The sequence below is a fragment of the Brassica napus genome, chromosome C6, assembly GCF_020379485.1.
Source record: "Brassica napus cultivar Da-Ae chromosome C6, Da-Ae, whole genome shotgun sequence".
NCBI classification, from domain to species: Eukaryota; Viridiplantae; Streptophyta; class Magnoliopsida; order Brassicales; family Brassicaceae; genus Brassica; species Brassica napus.
The window spans coordinates 38,720,854-38,746,148 of record NC_063449.1 but is presented as its reverse complement, the minus strand read 5'-3'; the positions used below and the strand labels follow the sequence as shown (position 1 = coordinate 38,746,148).

The 25,295-nt window shown below is 33.1% G+C and overlaps 5 protein-coding genes and 1 pseudogene across 5 annotated transcripts; 3 read left to right on the top strand and 3 right to left on the bottom strand.

Annotated features, from left to right (window-relative positions):
* The first annotated feature begins 589 nt into the window (after positions 1 to 589).
* Positions 590 to 1,409, top strand: LOC125588641. Its single transcript, XM_048760201.1, has 2 exons — positions 590 to 735; positions 819 to 1,409. The coding sequence occupies exons 1-2, from the start codon at positions 646 to 648 to the stop codon at positions 1,068 to 1,070; spliced, it is 342 nt and encodes a 113-aa protein (XP_048616158.1). The 5' UTR covers positions 590 to 645; the 3' UTR covers positions 1,071 to 1,409.
* A 59-nt stretch (positions 1,410 to 1,468) lies between these two features.
* LOC125588518 lies at positions 1,469 to 4,155 on the bottom strand. Its single transcript, XM_048759905.1, has 3 exons — positions 3,143 to 4,155; positions 1,938 to 3,066; positions 1,469 to 1,723 (listed from the first exon to the last, which is right to left on the bottom strand). Exons 1-3 carry the CDS (start codon positions 4,153 to 4,155, stop codon positions 1,469 to 1,471), a joined length of 2,397 nt encoding a protein of 798 aa, XP_048615862.1.
* A 1,295-nt stretch (positions 4,156 to 5,450) lies between these two features.
* Positions 5,451 to 7,581, top strand: LOC106426215 (sm-like protein LSM8). Its single transcript, XM_013866929.3, has 6 exons — positions 5,451 to 5,599; positions 5,884 to 5,936; positions 6,049 to 6,089; positions 6,181 to 6,255; positions 7,173 to 7,225; positions 7,310 to 7,581. Exons 2-6 carry the CDS (start codon positions 5,900 to 5,902, stop codon positions 7,398 to 7,400), a joined length of 297 nt encoding a protein of 98 aa, XP_013722383.1. The 5' UTR covers positions 5,451 to 5,599; positions 5,884 to 5,899; the 3' UTR covers positions 7,401 to 7,581.
* Positions 7,582 to 8,296: 715 nt separating this feature from the next.
* On the top strand, positions 8,297 to 10,637 carry LOC106426286 (ubiquitin carboxyl-terminal hydrolase 2). The gene is made up of 5 exons (XM_013867010.3): positions 8,297 to 8,545; positions 9,022 to 9,068; positions 9,329 to 9,375; positions 9,513 to 9,615; positions 9,686 to 10,637. Exons 1-5 carry the CDS (start codon positions 8,515 to 8,517, stop codon positions 10,445 to 10,447), a joined length of 990 nt encoding a protein of 329 aa, XP_013722464.1. The 5' UTR covers positions 8,297 to 8,514; the 3' UTR covers positions 10,448 to 10,637.
* A 187-nt stretch (positions 10,638 to 10,824) lies between these two features.
* On the bottom strand, positions 10,825 to 14,602 carry LOC125588640 (annotated as a pseudogene).
* A 732-nt stretch (positions 14,603 to 15,334) lies between these two features.
* LOC111197814 (beta-hexosaminidase 3) lies at positions 15,335 to 24,731 on the bottom strand. The gene is made up of 14 exons (XM_048760195.1): positions 24,255 to 24,731; positions 18,622 to 18,693; positions 17,811 to 17,846; positions 17,602 to 17,713; positions 17,385 to 17,455; positions 17,174 to 17,304; positions 17,010 to 17,075; positions 16,814 to 16,914; positions 16,661 to 16,720; positions 16,535 to 16,568; positions 16,374 to 16,472; positions 16,217 to 16,276; positions 15,899 to 16,149; positions 15,335 to 15,788 (listed from the first exon to the last, which is right to left on the bottom strand). The coding sequence occupies exons 1-14, from the start codon at positions 24,597 to 24,599 to the stop codon at positions 15,622 to 15,624; spliced, it is 1,605 nt and encodes a 534-aa protein (XP_048616152.1). The 5' UTR covers positions 24,600 to 24,731; the 3' UTR covers positions 15,335 to 15,621.
* Between the last annotated feature and the right edge of the window lie 564 nt (positions 24,732 to 25,295).

Here is a 25,295-nt window from a genome sequence, read left to right as displayed (position 1 = left end):
ATAACTCAATATTCATTACTATTAATTTTTTTTTATTTTATATAGATTAAAGGAAAAATGATAGCTAGCTACACCAAGTATCGGCCATCACATGGCTAACCATGCCAACTATATTAATGCATGTTTAACTACACGAACTATATGTTACGCATGACCACATCCCCCAAGTTAATGACGCTATGTAATCAACATCATTAAGTTAAATAGAGTAACCGGCGATGGACACGTGGATGTCGGAAACTAAACGCTGTTAATTATCCCGTTAAGACAGATTATAACCCGACCCGCCTACCCAATATTTCTATAATTCTAACCCGACCCGTGCCCAAATAAAAGAAAAAGGTATTTGGGCCCCAATATTTTAAACTCGGCCCAACCCAATTCTTTATAATAATGAAATCAGAGTCGATCTCTGTCTTAACTCTTCCTCTTTTCTTCGTGAAGCAGAGATTTCAACCTAAATCAAAATCGAGTCCAGCATCTACAAAGAGGAAATCAGGTAAAATCGCTGAACCCAGTATATAAATGTTTAAGATTTTGTTCGATTATTAGAAGAGATGGTATTGATTGACATATCTTTGATAGATGGATCTAAGCTCGGGTTCATCAAGAAACAGTAGGAACAGAGGTTATGGTAATCGCAAAATGTGTGCTTGTCAGTTGCCTGCGAAGATTTTCACGGCTTGGACAGATAAGAATCCTGGCCGAAGGTTCTATGGGTGTGAACTGTACAAGGTCTAGATGAAATTAATGGTGTTTGGTAATTAGTAGTAATTAGAACTGTACAAGTTCTAACATTATGTCTTTTGTATCATTAGGAGGGGGGGAATGACCATTGCTCTTACTTTGCGTGGCTTGATGAAGAAGAAGTGAAAGGTTGGGCTAAGAGGGCTTTGATTCAAGCTCGGGATAAAATACGAGAGAAGAAGAAACATATCAATGAACTGACGGCCAGTATCAATGAGCTAACAGCTACTGTCAATGAGCTTCGTATGGAGTTGGAGCAGAAGAAGGTTGAGAAACCAGGTTCTCGTGAAATGGTTGTGTATCGGCGATGCATAATAATGTGAATTGAGCTTAATGTAATGGTTTGTACTTTGTTATTGGTGTATCAGTCATGCATACAATGGAATGGTTATGTATCGGGTTGACCTTTAATGTTGTTGAACAATGTCAATTGTGGAATATTTTCATCATTTATGCACTAGTAGTATCTTGCAAAATAAGCGAAATGAGTCATAACAATTTTTGAAGATCAAAATAAGCAAAAGAGTTCTTTTTTTTTTTGAAACACTGCAAAAGAGTTCTAACATCATGATGTTACACATCAAAAAGAACCTGAAAACCCCGAGAATTCTAACAACATGATGTTATACATCAAAAACAAGCAAGAACCTGTGAAACCCAAGACTGCTAACATCGTACAAACATCCAAAAGATAGACATGTTCTTGAAATAGAAGACATGATCAACCAAACAACAATGAAGCCAAACGGTTGCTTCTTCGGAGTACTTGAGTCGGTTGTGGGGCAGTAGAAGAAATGTCTTGAACTTCAAACTGTGATTGATCTTCAACTAATTGAGCCATGAAATCAGCTTCCATTTCAGCCACCTCTTGTGCTTGGTCATTAGCTTCCTCTTGATCTTGTAGTTGATCTTGTACTTGTGCCTCCAACTGAGCTTCATCATTAAGACGCCTTCTCTTTGCTTTGTCTTCTTGAGACTGCGGTAACACAAAATATACAGTATAAAAGAACTTGGACAACACAAAGTAGACAATACAAAAACAATTTAAAAGAGCTTAGACAATACCTCATGTGGACACCTCCTTGAGTTATGTCCCTTTTCACCACACAGCCCACAATGTCCTTCTCTTCCTTTCCGACCAACTTTCTTTTTCGACGGTGATTCATGGACACCCTTGATCCTCGCTTTACCCTTTGGTCTACCTGGTGGTCGCTTATAAGGTGGTGCAAAGATGCGTTTGCCTCCAACTTCTTCCAAAACTTAGGGCCATTTACAGGCTTCAGACCTTTCCGGTACGTCTCTTTCCATTTATCAGTCAAATAGAAGTCAGAAATGTAGTCCTCAACTAGCCCGGTGTTCTCCCGGATTGCAGAAACAGCATGGCGACAAGGAATACCTGTCAAGTCCCATTTTCGGCATACACAAGTGCGCCTATTAAGATGGACTGAATAGCCATTTGTCCCCTCCACAATCTCATATTTCCCACCAGTACTTGACACGGAGTAACAATGCTGAGCTTCTTCACACGACTTCTCCATCTCTTTTCTTGCTTTCTTTGTGTGTCTTCCAATCTCCTTGCAAGCTATCTTGTACCTATTCGCAATTCTTTGCATTGCATCTCTTCTCATGAGCTCCAGCATCTGCACAAATGGCTTCTTCCTTGCAGTCTTCAAAGTCCTATTGAAAGACTCAGTCAGATTGTTGTGAGTATCCGTACAACAACAACCAATCCTAAAAAAAGCTCTGCACCACATTCGATGATCTTTCTTCAACAGATCATCACACGCCCTAGGATCAAACTGTCTGAAAGTTTTTAGATTCTCCTTGAAATCAGCTTCGTTATAACTGCTCGCAACTCTCCAAAACAGTGGTTTTAAAGTGTCAGACTTATGGAGTTTCTTCAAGTTGGCGTAGATGTGCCTAGCACATGCTTGATGCTCAGCCTTTGGCAAATCAGTAGCAACACCATGAATCAAGCTTCTATGCATGTTGGATATGATAGAAATGTTCTCACCTTCACCCAAATCCAAGTCAAGCTTCAACTTGTGAACGAACCATTCCCAGTTGTCATTGTTCTCAGCCGAAACTACTGCCCAAGCTATAGGATATATCTGATTATTTGGATCCCTTCCAATTGCGGTGAGAATCATCCCCTGGACAGAATGTTTTAAGAATGTACCATCTAAGCCGATGATAGGTCTGCAGTTGGCTTTCCACGACCTCTTTAGAGCTTCAAAACAGATGTAGATTTGTGAGAATATTTCCTCTCCATCCTCTCTTCTGATGGTGTTGATCTCCACAGTTGTGTTTTTATTTGTCCTGAAAAATATAGTCAATAAATATCAACATAGTGAAAGTATTATCAAGAATGAAAGGTAATGAAAAACAAGTATACCTCTTAATTTCATGCTCGTAATCTCTAAGTCTCGCAAACTGCTCATTCGTTTCAGCTTGGAGTTTATCAAAGATCATTCGCCTAGCAACTTGCGACTGTGGAGGTGAGATGATGATGTTGTACCTCCTCTTCATTTCATCTTTGATTTCAGGAGCACTCATTTCTGGATCGCGCCTAATGTCTTCTAAAAATAGATCAGCTATCACAGGACTCTTGATCTGTTTACACCTTCCCACAGGATGACACTGATGCTCGTCCTCATAGGTTTTCACCATCCACTTCCCGATTGGATTCTCCACTGAGCAGTAGATGCGCCACCCGCAATCTTTCTCATCACACCTTGCACCAAGCTTAGTCTTCTCCCATCTATCAAAGACAACATTTCTCCTTGTCTTCAGAATGTATCTGATCACATTCTCCTTAAACTCCTCTCCAGTACTGAATAGTTGCCTCAGACTGAAAACACCATCAAGCACATTTCTTTTAACCAGCCTCTCAGCTTGTTCTTCTTCATCACTAGATGAGTCATCAGTGGCAGGGTAAACCTCATCTTCATCTGGAATTTGTTCTTCATAATCCACATCTTCTAAAATCTCTATCTCCTCCTCAACTACCTCAACCTCATCATCAGACTCTGAATTTTCAGACAAACCTGCCTCAAAATCTACACTATCATCATCTGAAGCTTCGACCCCATATGTTGGATCTTCAACTTCATCATCACTCCCATGCTCACCACCTTCATGAATCGGTTCAATGGCCATCTCTTCATGTACACCATTTTCTCTAGCCTCTTCAATACCATCCTTTTCAATATATATGTCGACCTCCTTATACCATCGACCTGCTGTTTCCAGTTTCTTCTTGTTTTTCTCCACATTTTCCCACAACGGCTTTCTATCTTCAATATTTTCATATGGGAGCTTGAACCATACTTTCCCAGTAACGATATTTCTCTCAGTCAACTTTGATACCAAGGATGTGAAGACACAATTATAATCCACCTCAAACATCGTGACCTCTCCATCTACGTAATCTACAATCGCTTCTTTCTTTTCAAATTTTCCAGAGTGATAACATTTTACTTTCACCACCAAATCCTCGTCACTGTGTTTAAAAGTCCAAAAAGCACCATTAATATACATATAAAACATAAAGCCGGCAAGAAGACCACATGAGGACCACAACTTGACAATAAACAAGCATAAACACAATAAACTAACATACAAAACCACTATTATCCTTAAAAACTCAGACAACAACCCGACACCACAATCCTTAAAAACTGAGACATTAACAACCAATTGAAACTATAAAGTTTTGATATGAAGCAATTACCTCATCTCAACGAGAATTCTCTTTATTCTTCTTCCTTGATTTGTTTAGTAACCACACAAGATTTCACAACCTTAGTTTTTCTCAGTGATTTGCATCCAAACCCTAATTTCTCATATGTCTGGTTTCGTGAGAAAAGAAGAGGAAGAGTTGAAGAAACAGATCGGGTCGGGTGGGTTATTTATGTTTGGGCCGGATTAGAATTATAGAAATATTGGGTAGACGGATCGGGTTACAATCTGTCTTAACGGGATAATTAACAGCGTTTAGTTTCCGACATCCACGTGTCCATCGCCGGTTACTCTATTTAACTTAATGATGTTGATTACATAACGTCATTAACTTGGGGGATGTGGTCATACGTAACATATAGTTCGTGTAGTTAAACATGCATTAATATAGTTGGCATGGTTAGCCATGTGATGGCCAATACTTGATGTAGCTAGCTATCATTTTTCCTAGATTAAAACTATGGTTTTATATTTTATTGATATACATTGCATTTTTTTTTAAAACGGAAGCATGATTCCAAAACGGAATCGTAAGCTTCCAACAGGTTTTTAAAGAGAATATTTTAGAAACGTTTTGGAAGCGAGATTCCGCAAGCGTCCACAAGGTTCCGATTCCGATTCCGGTTCCGAAGCGGGAAGCGGACGTCCGATGAAGCTTCCGTGCAACGTAGGTTACAACCAATTTACCTACGGCTAAACTTTTACCGCTAAATTTTTAGAACCACAGTTGAACCAATCATCACCAATGTATTTAAAGTGAATTTAGACACATAATCTAATTATTTTTTGGATCGCCGAGTCATTTGATAATTATGAATGAGATATAAATAAATAAATTAATAAATTTTATTATATAATACTATATTAGTAAAAGATTTTTAACCAATGAAAATTTAAGTCAATATAAAAATTCATTTATTATTGCGTTTTTAAATTGATGATTTTTAATTTAATTCGAATTGTATTTTATATGGATCACCGGTTCGAAGGCGGGTTTAATCTAAGAAAACACAAACCCGAGTTTTCTGAGAAAAGAAAGTGACGGCGAAAGGGGTTTTAATTAGGGCTTTAACAGTGAGAGGAAAAGGGCTTAGATTCAGAAGCAGCAAAGGTCGAATCTTTTCTCTCTCGTTTTCCTCATACGTTTCCTGAATACTGTTGAACCCTCTTCCATGAGCTATAATCAAATTTACATTCGTTTTCCTTTGATTCCGTCCCTTTAAGATTTGTTTTCTTTTTCGAAAGGAAGGGTGTCGAATTATGCTGGAATGATCTTTGTTTTTTTCTCGTAATTCTGGGTTCTTATCCGGATTCTGTTGATTTATGTTTGTTATCCGTAATGCCCACCAAGTGTTCGATGAAACTCCTGCTGAACTATCATTGTAACCTTTTCAGGACTTTCAACTGTAGCATGGCGACAACTACTGGACTTGAGTCTCTTGTCGATCGTAAGTTGTCTTTTCGATTTTTTTTTTTTTTTTTTTTTTTTTTTTTGCCACTTCTTGATCTTCTGTCGCATCATTTGTCTGAAAAATCTTATCTTTTGGATTGGTGCTGCAGAGATTATTTCGGTGATTACCAACGATGGACGCAACATTGTGGTATGTTATTATTCTCTCTCTCTCTATTTTGTTATATTGATTTTAAAAGCAAGTAACTTAGCAAAAAGAACACTGTTGTTTTGCTTATTAGGGAGTTCTGAAAGGTTTTGACCAGGCTACTAATATAATCCTGGATGAATCTCATGAACGCGTCTTCTCCACTAAGGTAAAGCTTCTGATTCCTGTTTTTTTTTTTTTCATTTTAAATTTTACCAAATTGAATGGATATAAGTACTTCTCTCCATAAAGAAATGGATATTTCATGACCTGTGTAACTTTGTTCACTCCATTTTATAATGGCTTGTGCATCCTTCACTTTCAGTTAAGTGGCTACTACGTCTTGTGTGGAGTTAAATACTAGAAATAGATTGTGCGAGATTAGCTTTGTTCTTTGTCAGAGCATCCGTCTTCATCCGGTATTGGTCATTTTGATTTCTTGCTTTACATTGTGGAACAAACATATTCTGACATTTTAGACAGGCTGGTCCGTGCAGTAGTTTGTTTTGTGAGAGAATGGTGGATACAGAAAAAATAATTGGCCTCAGGTAGTGTGAATTTGCCAGTACAGATATGGCGATGGAGCTTACAACCCTACATTGATATTGATCTAGTGCTAGTGAATAGTGATTCGTCAAATGTTATGATTAAATGAGAAAAGTGTGAGTTCATTCGCTAGAAGTCCTAGCCTTTTAGGTGCGAGTGTGTAATTAATACAGGACCACCACCTTTTGTTTCCGCAAAGATGTTGAAAGGTTTGTTTCCTGTATAATTTCTTGTTGCGCTAAGAGTTTGTGAGGCAAAGTTGATACTGTACCAGACCAATGTTATTTAGGATGGAAATAGAGATGATTCTGCTAAAATGATGTATACATGTAGATTAGTCTTTCATATGACATGTTATTCTGTCTAAAACATGTTAGGAAACGGAGAAAAGGCACGTGATCTCAAAATGAGTTGCGTCTTTAGTTTCTTGTTAATTACCCTCCATTACTGTCTATTGTAAACCTAAACAAGGTCAGTTAATGAGCACTAGGACCTCTCTTAAAGTGTTGTTGATGTTTTACGTGTCTTGATATTTCACAGGAAGGAGTACAACAACATGTGTTGGGTTTGTACATTATCAGAGGCGACAACATGTAAAAAGACTCATCCCTGCTCACAGTATCGTCTTGATGATTTTTTTGTTTAATAAAAGTTTTGTGTTATATGTTTTTGATCAGAGGTGTTATTGGGGAGCTGGACGAGGTGCTTGATGCTAGCCTGGATTTTTCGAAACTGAGGGCTCATCCTTTGAAACCCGTCGTGCATTGATTGAAAAATAGTTATGACGAGTACTAAACAGAAGAGAAAGATTGCAAACAGTTTGGATTAGTTTGTCTTGGAGTTTGTGTGCTTTTGTCTATCCTAAGGTTCTATGTCAAACGCTTTAGACTTCATTTGCGATCCTAGTGAGAGATAATTTTTATCTTCTAAACCAGGTTTCCGTTATGTTTTTCGGTAGCTTTTTTATTCCAATCCTTGAAGGCTGAAGCGAATAAAAAACTTATTTGAGGAAACTCACTAATCAAATGCAAATGGACCGATTAAAGTGTTCGTTCTTAATATGGAAAAGCTACAGTACAGAATGGAAGATGTATTTTATTTGTTGTATGACTATTTTTTTTATAATCGTTAGAAAAATGACAATCTCAAATTTTAATGTTTACAATTGAATTAATATCTTGGATTCTATATCTCTAAAGCTCACTAAAAAAATTAGTACAGTTAATATTCTGTTAACTAGAAGAAATTTTGGAAAGTAAATCATTTCTACAGTTTACTTCACTTGATCTATTCTTGTCTTCTAGTCATTTTTATTATAGTATTTATTATTTTTATTTTCATATATATATTTATATCATCTTTAAACTAATAAACTGATAAAAAAGGAAAATTAATTGAAATATTATAAGTTAGATACCACGTGTTAAAAATACAATCAATTAAAATAATTTGACATTTGAATTTATGGTTTACAGATTATTATTTAAAGGTTAATGTTTAGGATAAAGAATTAGATTTATAAACTTTTATAAATGTTCTATAAATTACTTTTATGATTAGAAAAAGTTAGCTTAGTTTTTTAATCACAAACTTAAATATTTATAAAAAAAATATTATTTTTAAAAATAAATTTAAAAGATGGTAAAAGAGTTGAAATTTCCTCAAAAAAAAAAAAAAAAACAAGGAACCAAGACTAACCCGGATAGGAGAAGGCGGTGGTATATAAAACAAAAGAAGAAAATAGTATATGGCGAAATCAGTGAAGTTTAAACCCTAATTCCCAAATCGGATTCGATCTCGAGAATCCCAAGTCCGTCTCTCGTCTCTCTCTCTCTCTCTCGAGAATCCCAAGTTCGCTTTTCCTCTCTTAGCTCGTTTCGTCATGTCTTGGTGCACGATCGAGTCGGATCCTGGTACGTTTGGTCTCTTCCTCATCTTCTCTTGCGATGGATAAATAATGGTGTTGGGTTACTAATTCTCACTCACTTGAATTCGATATGTTAAATCCAAACTTCTGTTTATTTTGATTGTTTTATAAATAAAAAAAAAAAGATTTGAAATTTATGTTTCTAGTGTTGTTCTCATGCCCTGTGAGTATCTGAATGTGTGCCTTTGGTACTATATAAAACATGCAGTCTTATCTCAAAGACTCAAACTTTGAAAATTTCTGGTCTAAGGTTATTTTAGCTTCTGTTTCAAGAGTTCAGTGTTAGGCTTTGGAAGTTAAAGAAACTGATTGTAATTTTTGGAGTTTATATAGTAAACAAGTTCGTATATAGATCTGTGTGACTCTGTCCAAGGTTCTGCACTCTGTAACTGTCTTTAGCTTTTAATCTACTGATGTTCCATTGGTGTGTTTTTGCTAATTGATTTGTATATGTAACTACAGGTGTGTTTACAGAGCTCATTCAACAAATGCAAGTCAAAGGTGTCCAGGTAATTAATATACTCTTCATGTTATCTTTCTGTTTTTAATTTTCTGTAATTAATATACTCATGTTCTGTAGCTACCTTCTGCACTGATGGTCTCTGCTATTTAATGTCTTTACTGTCAAACATCTTTACTCGTTCCTTTTAGATGTCCAAGTGCATCGTCAAAGCTGAAACTGGCTATTGAAACGATTTCTTTTTGTCAGCTTTTACCACTTGTTTATGATTATTCCAATCCATTTTGATGTATACTCTTTGTTCTGTAGGTTGAAGAATTGTACTCCCTTGATCTTGATTCTCTCAATAACCTCAAGTGAGTAGTTACATCCACAATTATATTACTCCACCTTATTTTTTAATGGAACGTAAATGGGTTTAGACTTTCAACTGTATGTTATATCTATGCCCTTATTAATATATGTTTTTTCCAACCTTGTGGCTGCCTTGTAGACCCGTGTACGGTTTGATCTTTCTCTTCAAATGGCAAGCTGGGGTAAAAGACGATCGTCCAACAATTCAAGATCCAGTTTCTAACCTCTTTTTTGCAAACCAGGTTTTGTATTAAATAACATATTATCTTTTTCTTATTCAACCTCAAATCTTAAACGTTCTATACTTCACAGGTCATTAACAATGCTTGTGCGACCCAAGCGATCTTGTCTATCCTCTTGAACTCTCCCCAGGTCGACATCGGTCCTGAGCTATCGACGCTGAAAGAGTTCACCAAGAACTTTCCATCCGACCTCAAGGGCTTGGCCATCAACAACAGCGAGGCGATAAGGACTGCCCACAACAGTTTCGCAAGGCCCGAGCCATTCGTCCCAGAGGAACAAAAGACTGCTACAAAAGACGATGACGTCTACCATTTCATAAGCTACGTACCTGTGGAAGGAGTCTTGTACGAGCTCGATGGTCTCAAGGAAGGACCTATAAGCCTTGGCCCCTGCCCTGGGGACCAAAGCGGCATCGAATGGCTGCAGTTGGTTCAGCCGGTGATCCAAGAAAGGATCGAGAGGTACTCGCAGAGCGAGATTAGGTTCAATCTTTTGGCTGTCATTAAAAACAGGAAGGATATTTACACGGCGGAGCTCAAGGAGCTTCAGAGGCAGAAGGAGCAGATGCTCCAGGAGTTGGCTGGTGCGGAGAAGAGCCGTGCGGGAGAGCTTGAGGTGTTGATTGGCGAGGTGAAGACTGGGATAGAAGCTGTGAGCGATAAGATTGTGATGGAGGAAGAGAAGTTCATGAAGTGGAAAACGGAGAATGTTAGGAGGAAGCACAACTACATTCCGTTTTTGTTCAACTTCCTCAAGCTTCTTGCGGAGAAGAAACAGTTGAAACCTCTGATTGAGAAGGCCAAGAAGCAGAAAACAGAAAGCTCCACTTGAGAAATAACCAGAACTTTGTTTATGTCCGTCTTGCCAAAAAGCATTTGATACACTCTCTTGTTGTTTAAGTCTTTTGTGTTTCTGTTTTTATCACACAAGAAATAGATTTTCTCTAGATGAAGTTGGTTTCTAATGGCTTTGTTGGTTTTACACTCAAAATTCTCTATCTGAAAGGTTATTAACTTAAAAAGTAGTGTGTTATGAGACCTCTATCAAGCAAGATCAGCACTCTTTGAGAGTTTATGACAGAGAAAACTAACCAATGTTAATCTGAGAACATAGACTTCAGTCTTGTCCCCTACTCAATACCACATAGTTAAAACATTTTCGCACATATATATATATATTCACTAAAATGACAAAATAATTTTCCTTGTTGATCAGAAGTTGATCGAAAGAAAATCAATAGATCTAGATCAAAACTCTTTGGTTAACTACAATTCGGCTACAAAGACTGAAGGTCCTTAGACATGGTCGATGGTATTCCGTAACGTTTCAAAATCTTAGGAGTTGCTCTTTTCCCAGACTTGTAGCCGATGATGATGGTATTATCGTTCTCTAGATCAATTCTCAAATCCCCAGTGCAACATTTCTCTATGAGCTGACGTAGATGCTTCAGATTCTCCACTTGCACTCCGTTCACTTTCTTTACCTGTTTCCACCACAAATATGATTTGCATAGTCTAAAAAATTATCTTACAAGTGTGGAACTATATGATATCTTTCAACGTTATGTCAGTTAAATTAAAAACTGAGACGATTCATGGTGTCACGGGCCATATTATAATACAAACAAGACTCGAGAACAAAAGTTACCCGCGAATTGTTCAAAAACGTGTATCCTACAGTGGTTTCATCCTCTAACACCTGAGAAAGTAGGACGATCTGTTCACCGGCTTTCTTGGGTATCGTTCCTGGCTGAGGAGTAGAAGGCAAAAAGACCAAACCGGCAAATATGTAATAACTTGGAAGCTTATCACACTTGAATTAGAGGTTCCACCTACGTAAGTTACCATGCATAACACAAAATGTAAAAGATCGGTTGAACTAGAGAAAAAAAACACAATATCCAATAATTTCAGAAAGAAGTTACAAAACTCATACAACGAAGTTAAAAAAAAAAATGGACGTTCATTAACTTACGTACGGGGGTTATATTGATATTGAATTCATGTGTTTTTCCATCTCTTAGGACTTTCAGAGTTGTTGTTTCACATGGTTTCTTCATAGAAACCAAGTGACTGAAATTTATGCTTTCTGTCTTCCGAAAAACAACTGTATCAAACATAAAGATGGTGAACTTTCACAACTGAATCAATATTGAAAAATAATTTGTGTAATATATAAATGTTTACCTGTCTCGTCGTTTCAATCGAGAGAAGAACGTCATCCTTTTTCAGAATACCATAAGAACTTGACGACGGGTTTATTCTTTTTATTAGAATTCCTATCATTTTAGAGGTCATCTTGAAGTAATTACGCATACGAGCGTTCTGCATATGCTGACACAGTATACCCAACGAGCAGAATCCAGGGAATTGGTCATTTTCTTCTACACCAGATATGAAATGCTTAACTACTGGAGTTGGGATAATGTAGCTGCATTTGATAATCACCAAAAAAGTTTGAAAAAGGCTTGTCTCGTCTCCATTTATTCAAATATTATAACAGTTTCAACTTACCCTGTATATATTCTTATAACCTTGAAAGGCTACACCAACAACTTTGTTATCCATGAATGCTGGACCACCACTATTTCCATGATTAATAGCTGCGTCTGTTTGTATTGTCATTAAACTAGTTTTGCTGTGAGAGTATCTGGTAACTTCAATCCTAGAGACAACACCTTTCGTAATGCAAATGCTATCACCCCCTGCAAATTGAGTTCATAACATATATCAATAGTCATTTTCTTATTACTTTCAGCAAAATTGTTGCCTATCATATGATATAAAACGAAACCAAGTGCTGCGTTTTATTGTCTATGGTTTTCCAAATATAGCATGGTATCAGATATACTAACATGAAATCTTTTACTAAAATATCCATCTAACGATATTTGAAATATAAAACGAAACCATGGTCATTTTAGCTGTCTTAGTTACTCTATTATTTCCTATATACTCAAACAATAATCTGAATTTTACCTCTTGGATATCCAACAACAAACACAGTTTCTTTAGGAAAGGGTACGTCTCCGAAGTCCAAAGGCTTCAAATCCTTCCGAAACGTTTTGCTTTTAATCTTCAAAATTGCCAAATCACAAGCATGACCAACTGATTCGACTTCTGCTTTGAATTTGGTTGGTGAACCATGCTTTCTGACTTGCACGAATGTGTGAATCAGCCACTACATGAGCGTTCGTAAGAATCTTATTGTTTGATATGACAAATCCTACATCAATTAGAAACAACGATATGATTTAAAACCACGCAAAGAAGAAAAACAAACAGGCAAGTGTACGTAACACCCTAATTAAGTAAACAAATAACATGCACATTAGTAATCCAAAATTTAGGGTTTCTCGGATATTGATTTTTGCAAAAATACCAAAAACAACTAGAACATGAATAATTAGTTTCTCTCCGTAATATCAAAATATAATTAGAGAAAAAGACAAAAATAGCACTAAATCAAGTTTTTGTTCCCAAACTAGCACTTCAGGTCAAAAGTCACAAAAATAGCACTTAATGTTTTATCAAAAGTCACAAACTTAGGGTTTAGAGTTAAAGGGTGGGGTTTAGGATTTAGGGTTTAGGGTTTAGAGTTTAGGGTTTAGGGTTTAGGGTTTAGAGTTTAGGGTTTAGAGTTTAGGGTTTAGGGTTTAGAGTTTAAGGTTTAGGGTTTAGAGTTGAGAAATGAGGTTTTGGGGATAAGATTTCAAATTTTGAAAAATAAAAAAATTAAAATTTTCAAAGGATAAACTTAGAAAGGTGTTATTTTGGTCATTTTAGTTTTGGAGTGCTATTTTTGTGATATAAACTTAGAAAGGTGCTATTTTGGAGATTTGCCTATATAATTATGATTACAATACAAATATTTTGGATGATTATCCTAATTCCACATACATCAATATCTAAGCGTCATGTGACGAATATTGTAAAAAAGATAAAAAAGAAAAATTCGACAAGAGGAGAGGTATGTGACATATGTCTATCTGTTACCAGAGCCAGAACATTGTCGCGGGAGATTTTTTTGCCAAGGTTGCAAAACGTTAGACTTGGAAGAGCTGCAAAACACTTTCACCACCGAGTTCAGCGCCAATTCAATAACAGAATCCTTTGCCTTTTCCGCCGCCGGAACGGAAGAAAAGCGGCGAGAAAAGGTGGTATTAACGATCTGGCTGCTAGTGTTAGAGCAACGAAGAATAAGAATACGAACAGACCCGACAAACATTTCTTTTTTTGAACTTTGTTGGAACTTCTGACGATCTTATAATAGTTGTAGCTTATATTAGAGAGAAAGCAACCTCTTAATGTGCTGCAAGAAAATCATATGGACCTGTTTATAGATAGAGCTTTCGGTTCGATTTTTACTTTTACTTCCATATATTAAAAAGTAAAATCTCTAAATTAGCACTTTTAAAGTTTATTATATTATTTAGTGATAAAAAAAAATTGGGGAGATTTCATAAATATCCTTTTTAGTTTTTGTTTCTAAATAACCTCCAATATATGATCAAAGTTACCAAATTAGGTTTTATTAAATGGGTAAATAATAATTATTCCTTCATTTATAAAATTAGTTAATTATTTATGAAATATATAAAAATAAATAGACGTTAAAAATAATAAAATCAAATCAAATCAATTTTTCTTTTGAATTTGTGAAAAATATCTAATTCATGAATGCCTTCATAAACGTATAATTAGATTATTATTATTTTAAATGTAACTTGTATATATATTTAGGAAAGCGTTTTTAAATGTGTAAGACATTTTACTAAATTTTATTTATATGAATATATAAATTTGTATAAGATCTTTATAAAATTTAGATATCAAATTCAAGAAGGTCTTACTTAAACTTTAGAAATATGTTATACATATTTAAGAATATTTTACTAAATATACATATAATTCAAATTGAGTGAATATATATTCATATTTATCAATATATTTTAAATTTAAAGTTTTTGAAAAAATATCAAAAAAAAAAATTTCAAAAAAATCAAAAAAAATATTTAAATATTTATTTATTTAACATATATGTATGAAATTGTATAATTATCATTTACCCATTTAATGTAATATATTTAGTCATTATAAACCCTTATGGCTTAGTTTGAAAACAAATCCATGTTTTAGAGCTATATGTGGATCATCATATCTAATAGAGTTAGAGATTATCTCATAAGGTAATGCGTTATCCAATATTAAAAAGTTAGAAACAAGTATTAGTTGATAAAAAAAAGAAGCTATATGTGGCAATTTCTCATTATTTTTTAGAATAAAAATGAATTAGAAAAAGGGTATCGTTGCTACGAATCAATAAATTACTTGTCGGTAACTAGACAACATAAAAATTAATGTAGTATCATCATTGGCTGAAGTATTGCTCTTAGTTCATTATCCACAAATATTAAGAAACTGTGTAAATTTATATTAGCAAAGACCCCATTATTAAAGCATTGTTTAAGCTTCTCTCTAATATATAAGATTACTCATATTTCACGAGCACAAAATCAAATTTTAGATTTCTTAACTAGGACTGCGAGATCTTTTCATAGAGTACTCTATTTCATTAATTGTTCTATTCCGGTTTGGTTACCCAAACCACCTCAAGTTTGGGTAATAGAATAGATTTTCGATGTTAAAATATATATATTATATTTATATATATAAGTTGAAATAGTAAGAATAAGATTGTGGTCTTAATCAAAATAAGTATTCAAAACAACTATAATATATTGATTCATTACTTACTAGTTACTATTATGAAGCAGAGTGGTTATAATTCCATATAAGACAAAAGAAATACATATTGGAGAATGAGTTATAACTTATGAGTTATAACATAGAGAATCAAATTATAAAGACAAAAGGATAAATTTCCATCTCTAGTTAAAATAAACTATTTTATATTTGAATTTCACTTGATTGCTGGCTGTTGCTTGTGCTCAGCCACGATACCGCTGACTGTAACATATTCTACAATCTAAACCATTTCGATCGTTACTGAGCGAGACATGAACCTGGCTCGAAAGGCGCGACTCGTCCTCCACCAACCAAAGGTGCAGCTGCAACTCCTCTTTCATTCAACAAGCATCTAAAGTTAGCCAACCTCGTAGTTACCTTGTCTGGATTTTCAGCCAACTTTGTGTAGGGTGTCCACAACCGCTCTATCAAACACCAGAATATAAAACGTTAATATTTTTAGCAAAAAAGTAGCATACAAAATGTAAAAATAAAATATTTTGCAAGATGTATAAGAAAAGGTTTATATATGTACCTGCAGCTGCGGCAGCACGAGGCCAAATGGTTTGCTGAATGTCAGAAGCATCAATATGTTCACCCCACATGCACACTTCACCACCAAGTACTAGACTTTGTCGCTTTTCATCCTTTATCATCTCAAATGGCTCGTTCGCGTAAAACATTTGCCACGGTGTGTCTATATGGTCCAAATACCATTTGTCTTGGTTACTCATTATGCACCTTAAACCGGCCGCCGTCACTCTCCCAACAACTCCTGTACCAAGCCTGATTCACCAAGTAAAAAGATAAGTATTCAATGTTGTCTTCTACACAATTTATGGTTTGCATTTACCAGTTGTGGACCACCGTTTTCGGGTTTAATTTGTTTCCAAAGTTGTTGAAGGTTTCTTCCCTACAGTATATAACATTAGAGCAAAATGTAGTTACTAAGAAAAAGCTACTTTGATTAGCATTTTTTTACTGTCCAATGAAAGGATATTTTAAATTACCAGTTGATGATTTCATATCCGTGTGACGAAGCAATTTTTTGCGCCCTCAGTACGAAATATTCATAAGCTTCTGCTTCAGTTTTCCGATGTTTTTTTAGCCTGTAGGTTAGATAGTTCAAATAAATAACATGAGCAGATGAAATGTCTACAAGTATCATTACCATTTGGATATTCGAGGTGTTGTAGACCAGCAAGCTGCAACGAAAGTACATGTAGTTAATATACCAGGAAACTAAACATGATAGAGAAGAAATGTACTATTTGTTAAACAGTGGATAATTTCTTACTTGTATTTACTTCGTCACCTCCCAAGTGGATAAATTTAAACTTAAAGATCTTGCTGAAATCTGAAAAAGTTAATTCCATTAGAAAAGGTTTGGTTAAGTGTATAATGATATAAATATGATTGAGCTGAAAGAAAGTGTTTTTAAAGATCGTACCGGAGAGAATGCCATCAATGACCTTGAATGTAAAGTCACTACTCACGTCAAGCGGTTCTTGACAATTCTTGGACGGCCACAAGGAAGGATATCCCTTTCCCCTTTATTTATTTATTAGAATGAAAATTATTCACATCGAAAATAATTTTGAATATAAAGAAATGGGATATGAAGAAGGGTAACAAAAAGAAATTACCATGAGAGAGCGTGGCCTGGAACATCAATCTCAGCTAAGACATGAATCCCTCGTCGCCCAGCATAACTATATGTATATTTTACATATATACAAAAGTAGTTCAGATATGGGATTCCTAACAGTCATAATTTTTTATATATATCATTTATGAATCCCAACATTACTTGACGATCTCTGCAGCGTCTTCGAAGGTGTATCTCTGAGTGGGAGAATAAGCGCCATTCCATAGTTTTGGATACGAAGGAATCTCTAAGGGAAATGACTGTGTGTCCACAATGTGCCAATGAAGTACATTCTACGCGTACAACCCAACCAGAGAATTATAAGTGATACGATTCATCAACCAACCAAATTGAACAATAAAAAAGAGCTTACTAGCTTGGTGTATGTCATAGAATCAATCACGTTCTTCATAACAGGTAGTGGCAAATAATGTCGGGATGTATCTGTAGCAACAAACAATGTCTCATATCTTATTTCATCCATTTCACATATTAAGAGAAGATATTGCAATTCTATTTATTATATCCTAAAAACAAGTTGAATATATATTGGTAACGTTTAATTTAAAAATAACTGAAAACTTGCTTACCGATCAAAAGACCACGGTAAGAGAATCTGGGCTGGTCTGTGATATTCCATGGAGTCATTAAAATCTCTATTACCTTTTTCTTCATATTAAAATGGCATAACTGGCTGAATGTCTGCATTTATAATTTTATTTATTTATTTTCTTCGATAACTAATTACATCCTTCTTTCGTAAAATGAAAACTAAGTTCAGAAAATAATAAACACAAACCTGTAGGCCATGCAATGCACCGTAAACGCTTTTTGCCTGCGTTGCAACACAGATATCAGTGGAGAGGTTCACGATTGCATTATTAAGTTTTTCTTTTTCATATATTAGCACAAGAGATCAACAAACACTAGTGGAATCACACATTATCATATCCTTTCATGCTCTTTTTTTTGTACCATTGTCTGAATTAGTGGTCTGTGTATGTATTTTCTAAATTAAAAACAACGGGAAATAGTAATCGACACATAAGCAGATCACGACTTCTGCTTGCATATTTGTATTCTAGTACATGAAAGAACAAACTATAAAGAAAAGACCATACTAAGCCCATCATGGTTAGTATGGTTCACGTGGAGGCAACCATCGCAGGTCCTACATGAGCCTCTATTGTGATATATAGTGGCCAGAATAATGGATTTTTTGTTAATCTTTTCGACTCGAAGGTGATGAGGAATAATATCATTATTTGTTGATTTATTGGCGACAGAAAATGAAATATATTTTTTGAGAAATGAAATATTTACAATTAGAAGGAACAAAATTGCAACGTCAAATAGAAGTATTTGTATTTCCCCTTTTTATTTTGAAACACGTATGTTTTTCTCTTAAATGTATATATTTTCCAGTGGAATCAATTAGATGTCGAACTCAACTATAAAAGAGAGCAACCAAATATTCAAAGTTGGTGTCTTTTATGGTTAATAAAGCTGAATTCACATTTAAATCTTTTATGGATATATAATAATAAGTGGGCAGAAAAAAATGATAAAAGGTAGTACTAGTTTTTAGTTGGTGCGTGGGAACTACTAACCTCAAGTTGTGCATACGGCTTCTCTCGGGATGGAACCACTAATTTGTACGATTCGTCTGCTCCGTATTCCAACTGCACCATACCAATCACGCAGATTTTAATAATAACAACAATATTGTTGGATTTTTGATAAAATTACACAAACAATATTTTCTTTAAACTGGTAACGGCCAAATGATCAGATGACTAATCTCATAACCATAACATCAAAGAACTTTGTTTATTAAAAACAATAAAACATCAATTTTTATTAAAATTAAAGCCTTGTGAGTCAATGGATACCAATCACACAGATAATAATAATAATAGTAATAATAATATAATATTGCTTGGTTTTTAATAAAATCACGCAGACAATATTTTCTTTAAGCTCGTAATGGCAAAATTATTAAAAACATGATTTTTAATTTTTAAAAAAATTAATGGAATAAAAAAACTCGTTATTAATGACTATTAGAAGTGGATACCAGATAATCTGTCGAAGTCAAAAGAAACAAATGAACGATGAATTCGTTATCATATCTCACTAATATTGAAATGTTTGTATTTAAAAACTTCTTCAAATTTTATAAAATATAGGTCACTACTTTTATAACCGACTTACAGATTTGCATTTGTTCAGAAGAAAAAATAATAAATAGAATTTAGTGTCTTTAACCATTGTGAACATTGGATTACTAGTTGACAAAAAAAAAGAACATTGGATTACTATCATACATCGTGGATCATAAAGAAAATAATCTGATTAAAATCTGGATCTAGGATTCTAATATTGATATTAGGTGGATCTCCGCAATCTTATCCTTGAACTAAAAGTATTATTTTAGTCAAATCAAACAGTAAGGACCCTGCATCCTTATTTTTTTAAGCGAAGTAATGGTTCAGAATTAAACTACTCATAAAAAATGCACAAAATAAAAAGTGTGTACTATTTACAGTCATGTTTGGAATTATGCTACTGATCGGAAGATGCTAAAACTTGACATTCAATCTGTTATCTCCTATTTTGTAACTGATCTTGGCAAATGGCTAGGCCTGGGAATATGAGTTTTTACCCGCAGGGCCCGGCCCGTTTGACCCGCCGCGGGACGGGTGCGGGTCGAACAATTTAGAAAAATCGATTTACGGATGCGGGTGCGGGTTATGAGCATTTTATGCGGGGCGGGTGCAGGTTGGTGGATTTTGAAACGCGGGTACCCGCCAACCCGCAATTTTTTTTTTTCCATTTTTTTTAAAAAAAAATTTTTTTTTGTAAAAATGTATATTTTGTAAAGAAAATATGGGAATTTTAAAAAATAATAATCAAAATATTTTAAAATATTTAAAATTTTAATTATAAATATATTATTTATATTATATTTTACAAAAATTAAATTAAATAAATATTTTTTAAAATAAAAATATAACCCGCGGGTCCTGCGGGTTATCCGCAAAATTAAGCGGGGCGGGTGTAGGTACAAATTTATTTGTTCGCAGGTTGTGTGGATCGAATTTTTTAACAAAAAAAAACTTTGTAACCCGCGGGTTAGCGGGTCAGCGGGGCGGGTTTGACCCGCACCCCAGCCCTACAAATGGCCACGGTCACAAACACAACCCGCTATATAATTGGTCATGGCGACAGCGTTTTAGAACAATGGTCGCTGTTATAATTTTGTAATAAATGATGAAACGATATCAGTCTAAATAGTGTACTAATTAAGAATTGTTTTAAGTACTATTTCCAAAAGGAATAGAATTCATCTACGATAAATTAAACATTAGCAATACATATCAAATATAATTAATAAAAAGAAGATATAAACATTAGATAGAGTGTCCACGTAGGCGAAAATAATCGACCAATGAGAAATTATATTTTTGTCATGTCACTTCCTCTATTTGTTTTTACAAAATGATCCTGTAACTTTTTACTTAAACAATTATAACCAAAAATGTTTTTTTAGTGAAATATATTATTTATATAAATATAATTATATTTTTATTTACATAATTGTTTGTAAAAAAATATTTAGTGTAAATAATATCATAATTTTATAAAATACTAAAATAATTTTCTTTTACAAAATGATCCTGTAACTTTTTACTTAAACAATTATAAGCGAAAATATTTTTTTAGTGAAATATATTATTTATATAAATAGAATTATATTTTTTATTTACATAATTGTTTGTAAAGAAATATTTAGTGTAAATAATATCATAATTTTATAAAATACTAAAATAAATTGGATTGATTTTCAACTTTCACAAATAAAAAGTATTATTTGTAAATTTAGAAAAGAATATATCAAGAATATTCTTTTTTCAAGAGAGAAAATAGAAAAATACATCGGGGACAAATCCATCTCTATTATGAAATTCATCTATTTTAGAGAAAAAAATAGAGGAATACATTGGAGATGGTTTAAGGGATGGCCGACATAAATGATCGACGTTGAGATTTCAGATTTTCTAATTCTTATTATTCTAATGTTTCAATATAATTTGAATATTCCATTTGTTTTATAATATAATGGTTTAAGTATTTTTTGTTTAACTATATAAATTGTTTTTATATTTCAATGTAACTTTATACTTATTGGATATTGTGTGCCCAATTAAATTATGTAAATTATTGTGTAATTGATTAAATTTATATATTAAATGACAGTTTTCTAAAGTAATAACTTTAAATATTACATATTTTAATTAAAACTGATTACATTTTGAAACAGATAGAGTAATCTATAAACTAACTCTATATAGATATGATGACAAAATTGTAAAGTTGTCTCACCTTGAATTTCTCTCATTATGTGCATTCCTAATTAGAAGGAGATAATTAACATCTAATATTATGATACTCTCAGTATATTAGAAATTGTCGAATCGTAAACCAATTAAGGATGATGTAATAAAGATGTATTTCCAGTTATCACAAATATAGAATCAATTGACAACAACTTAATTATGTCTAGCATAGGACAACAGAGAAGTGTTTACATACCTTCTAATATTATAATATCTCACTATATTAGTGGCTAAATTAGTTTTCGTTAGCACAAATACTCACTCCATTCTTGGAGTTTAAGCTTTTCTATCTGATGATATTAGTAGTTTGATCCCAAAAAAATAAACGGTCGAACTGTACATTGTAATTGGAGAAAGAAAACAAACAAAAATCAACCGAAGAATTTTAAGGTATATGAAACAAAAATTGGAAATAACAATTCTCTGCAATTAAAGAATAAGGCAATAAAATTGTAAAAATACAAAATAAAACAAAAAAATTACACAGAAAAAAATATTTTGTAAAATAAAATCATAATATAATTTTCATAATTGATAGTGCTCAGTTATACTAAAAAAATTAAATTTACAAAATACACAGTTTTATTTACATCTTTAAACCTATTATCTAATTAAAATGATTCTAAAAAAATTGTCAGCATGAAGAGTTAGAAAATATAATACATAACGTTAAAAATACATTATCACTGATCACTAAGAAATCATGTTAGTAGTAATAAAAATGAAATGACAACACATTTATTAAAACCATTGAACGGCACGCAACAAGGTGTTATTAAATATACAAACTACAAATTATATATGCTCAACGCAAACACACATAAAAATGAGACATCATATTTGGATATATTTAAATAATAATTTTAAATATATTATATTCTTGATAATTTTAAAATTACTTAAAAAGAAACTATTATTAAAAATTAATATACAAATAAAACTAAAACAATATTTTGTAACGTCAAAATAATAAATGAATAAAAATATATTATGTTAATAAAATAGATTTTAGATTTTTAAAACTTATAATTCATGTAATATTACAAAATTCAAAATTTGTTGATTACAATTAATATTTTACCATTAGATATATTAAAATAATATTCTAGATCGATATTCAATTGTCAGTTTTCAACTATTACATTTAAAAAAAATATTATTAAGTATGCTTTTTTTTTGAAAATGGGGTTTTATATTTTAAGTAGGTTATTGGAGTATTTTTTTATTTTCGTGAATTTATTCGAGATGAGATTCCGATCTTTTAAACTAAGATAATTTATGTTTTATACATAATTATATATTTTTTACATAAAAAATCAAATTTAAAAATTAGTTATATATAATTTAATATACAAAAATTCACATACAAATAAAATGATAAATGTAACAAATTTAAATATATTATAGTATATTTAAAATTTCTATAAAATAATATACCAAAAATATACCTTTACTTAATAAGGTCTTTCAAAACTCACGTAAATTTAGTTTACAAAAAAAAAAAACTCACATAAATTATGTTTTCCCAGTTTTGTGCCAAGAGTTAAGAACTTTAATTATGCAATGAAGATGTCCGTGACTGCGGTGGACCACCACACAACCAACAACTCGCCAGACATCAATCAGCAAAACCAAGCAAGCAAACATTTAAAAAATAAGAAGTTGGAGAATAGATACATCTACGGATCCAATTTTATATCTCTTTGCTGAACATATAAAAAATATTCTATTTAAAATACTCTATTTTAAGCAATAAGAAATTCTTCTACGTAGATAATGCCAGTAGTTACTACTTACTAGTTAGGGTGAGAATGGTAAACATTTTCATAAATGATAAAAAAATTTTTTGCTAAAAATGATAATTTCAACTAGGGCTGGGCAAAAAACCCGGATCCGAAGAACCGAACCGAACCCGATCCGAAAAAGTAGTACCAAACCCGAACCGAAATTGATTAAATATCCGAATGGATTCAAAATTTTGGTATCTAAAGAACCGAAACCGAACCCGACCCGAACCGAAGTATCTCGGGTATCCGAATGTAACCGAAATAGATTTATATACCTAAATATATTATTTATTTTTAGATTTAATATATATTAAAAACATCCAAAATATATAATATACTTTTAAGTTGTCTAAAATACTTGAAAATATACATAAATAGTCAAAAGTAAATGTCTAAAATAGCTAAAATATATTCAAAACACCAAAATGCTTGAAATATCTATTGATTTTCAATCCAAATATTCAAATCAAACTCATTTATATGTTAATTTTAGGTATTTTGACATATATTATACAAATTTATATGTAATATATTATTTTGTTTTATGGATTTTGAAAAATTTTAAGCATATAATGAATATTAAAATTTTAAAAATAATTGAAATGGGTTATCCGAACCCGAACCGAACCCGCAAAGATCTGAACCGAACCCGAACCGAAATTTAAAAATACCCGAATGGAGCTGAAATCTTTAAACCCGAAAACCCGAAACCCGATTAGATCCGAACCGAACCCGAATGGGTACCCGAACGCCCACCCCTAATTTCAACTTAAAAAGTTTTCAGCATAAAATGCGATGACAATTTACTAAAAGAAAACAAAGAAAATGATCTTCATCAACAAACAAAAAAAGAAGAAGAATATTTATCTTATCAACTTAACTTTTTCTTCTTCTCCTTTACAGATTTTTTTAACACGTTTTTCTTATAACTGTTTTTTATACTTTTCCAATAATAATGGCATCATTCTAAAAACTAAACGTAAGCAAAGTATTTATCATTAATTTCATGAAAAAGTGACTTTATTCGTTGACAGTGAGTGGGATGATGAAGCTAACCTCATCGGTGGAGGAAGATATGATGACGTGGAGTCCCTCAAGCAGAGCAGATCCGCCGGAGCTTGAAGAGTTCCGATGGCCAGAGACGACGTGGCTCAGCCTCACAACTGCAAGCATTCTATCGAATCCTTCTTTCAAAATGCCTGAAGGATCCTCGTATTTGCTTCCCTCCGTCACAAGCTTGAAATCTTCGCTTAAATACATTCTCCGGCCACCGTGGCTAACTTCCGCCGGTAAAGGCCAAATCCTTAACTTTTCGATGTCCTCAAAGGCGGAGACTGCCCCGGCGATGAATAGCAAAAACAACGGCGCAACGCCGGAGATCTTTGTTGCTATACCTCTCATTTTATCTCTCTCAGTTAGGGAGATAGGAACAAGTAAAATAACAAAAATGGTTTTTAATATAAAAAATTTTCGTAGCAGAAATGAAGGAGAATCTCAGGATTCAAAGCTTAGAAATCTCGCTCTTTATATAGACATATCTATTTCATTATAAATCTCTAATTCTTTTTTTTTTTTATCAACAAATCTCTAATTCTTAAGTTAAAAAAAAAATCTAATTCTCAAAAATTGTCTTTACACTTCAGTTTAAGGGAAAATATATAAATTGTGATACCTTAGTTTAACTACACCTTTTTACCTATTCGATAAGCTGAAATACTGCTGGCAAAAAAAAAAGATAAGCTGAAATACTATTCATGTTAAAGTGATTTAAAAAAAAAAACTCTTGCTTGTAATACAAAATTATAAAACGTAGAATATTTATTATGAAACGTGGATAATATTTATTTACATGTACATTGAGAACTATATACAATTCACATGAATAGTTGATTTTACCCTCTAAATTGACGAAATTGGGGGCTGTATAAAGAGTGTTTTCTGAATTAGTGTTAGTTCATGTACCATATGCTAGAAATGCGAAAATGGATTTCTTATTAATAATAGAAAGTATATTATATCGGCTTTGGGTCAAAAGTATATTATATTGTTTAGTGAATATTTTGAACCGTATAGGAGTATGTTTGATTGACGATAAAA

Coding starts and splice junctions, on each gene's coding strand:
- LOC125588518 (XM_048759905.1), bottom strand. CDS start 4,155: ATGTTTGAGGTGGATTATAATTGTGTCTTCACATCCTTGGTATCAAAG. Junction 3,067..3,142: donor TACGAGCATGAAATTAAGAG/GTATACTTGTTT, acceptor TATATTTTTCAG/GACAAATAAAAACACAACTG. Junction 1,724..1,937: donor ACCACCAGGTAGACCAAAGG/GTAAAGCGAGGA, acceptor GTGTTACCGCAG/TCTCAAGAAGACAAAGCAAA.
- LOC106426215 (XM_013866929.3), top strand. CDS start 5,900: ATGGCGACAACTACTGGACTTGAGTCTCTTGTCGATC. Junction 5,937..6,048: donor ACTTGAGTCTCTTGTCGATC/GTAAGTTGTCTT, acceptor TTGGTGCTGCAG/AGATTATTTCGGTGATTACC. Junction 6,090..6,180: donor ACGATGGACGCAACATTGTG/GTATGTTATTAT, acceptor TTTGCTTATTAG/GGAGTTCTGAAAGGTTTTGA.
- LOC125588641 (XM_048760201.1), top strand. CDS start 646: ATGTGTGCTTGTCAGTTGCCTGCGAAGATTTTCACGGCTTGGACAGAT. Junction 736..818: donor ATGGGTGTGAACTGTACAAG/GTCTAGATGAAA, acceptor TTGTATCATTAG/GAGGGGGGGAATGACCATTG.
- LOC106426286 (XM_013867010.3), top strand. CDS start 8,515: ATGTCTTGGTGCACGATCGAGTCGGATCCTG. Junction 9,069..9,328: donor TGCAAGTCAAAGGTGTCCAG/GTAATTAATATA, acceptor TTTGTTCTGTAG/GTTGAAGAATTGTACTCCCT. Junction 9,376..9,512: donor GATTCTCTCAATAACCTCAA/GTGAGTAGTTAC, acceptor GCTGCCTTGTAG/ACCCGTGTACGGTTTGATCT.
- LOC111197814 (XM_048760195.1), bottom strand. CDS start 24,599: ATGAGAGGTATAGCAACAAAGATCTCCGGCGTTGCGCCGTTGTTTTTG. Junction 16,721..16,813: donor CATTGATGGCATTCTCTCCG/GTACGATCTTTA, acceptor TAACTTTTTCAG/ATTTCAGCAAGATCTTTAAG. Junction 15,789..15,898: donor TCGTGCTGCCGCAGCTGCAG/GTACATATATAA, acceptor GGTGTTTGATAG/AGCGGTTGTGGACACCCTAC.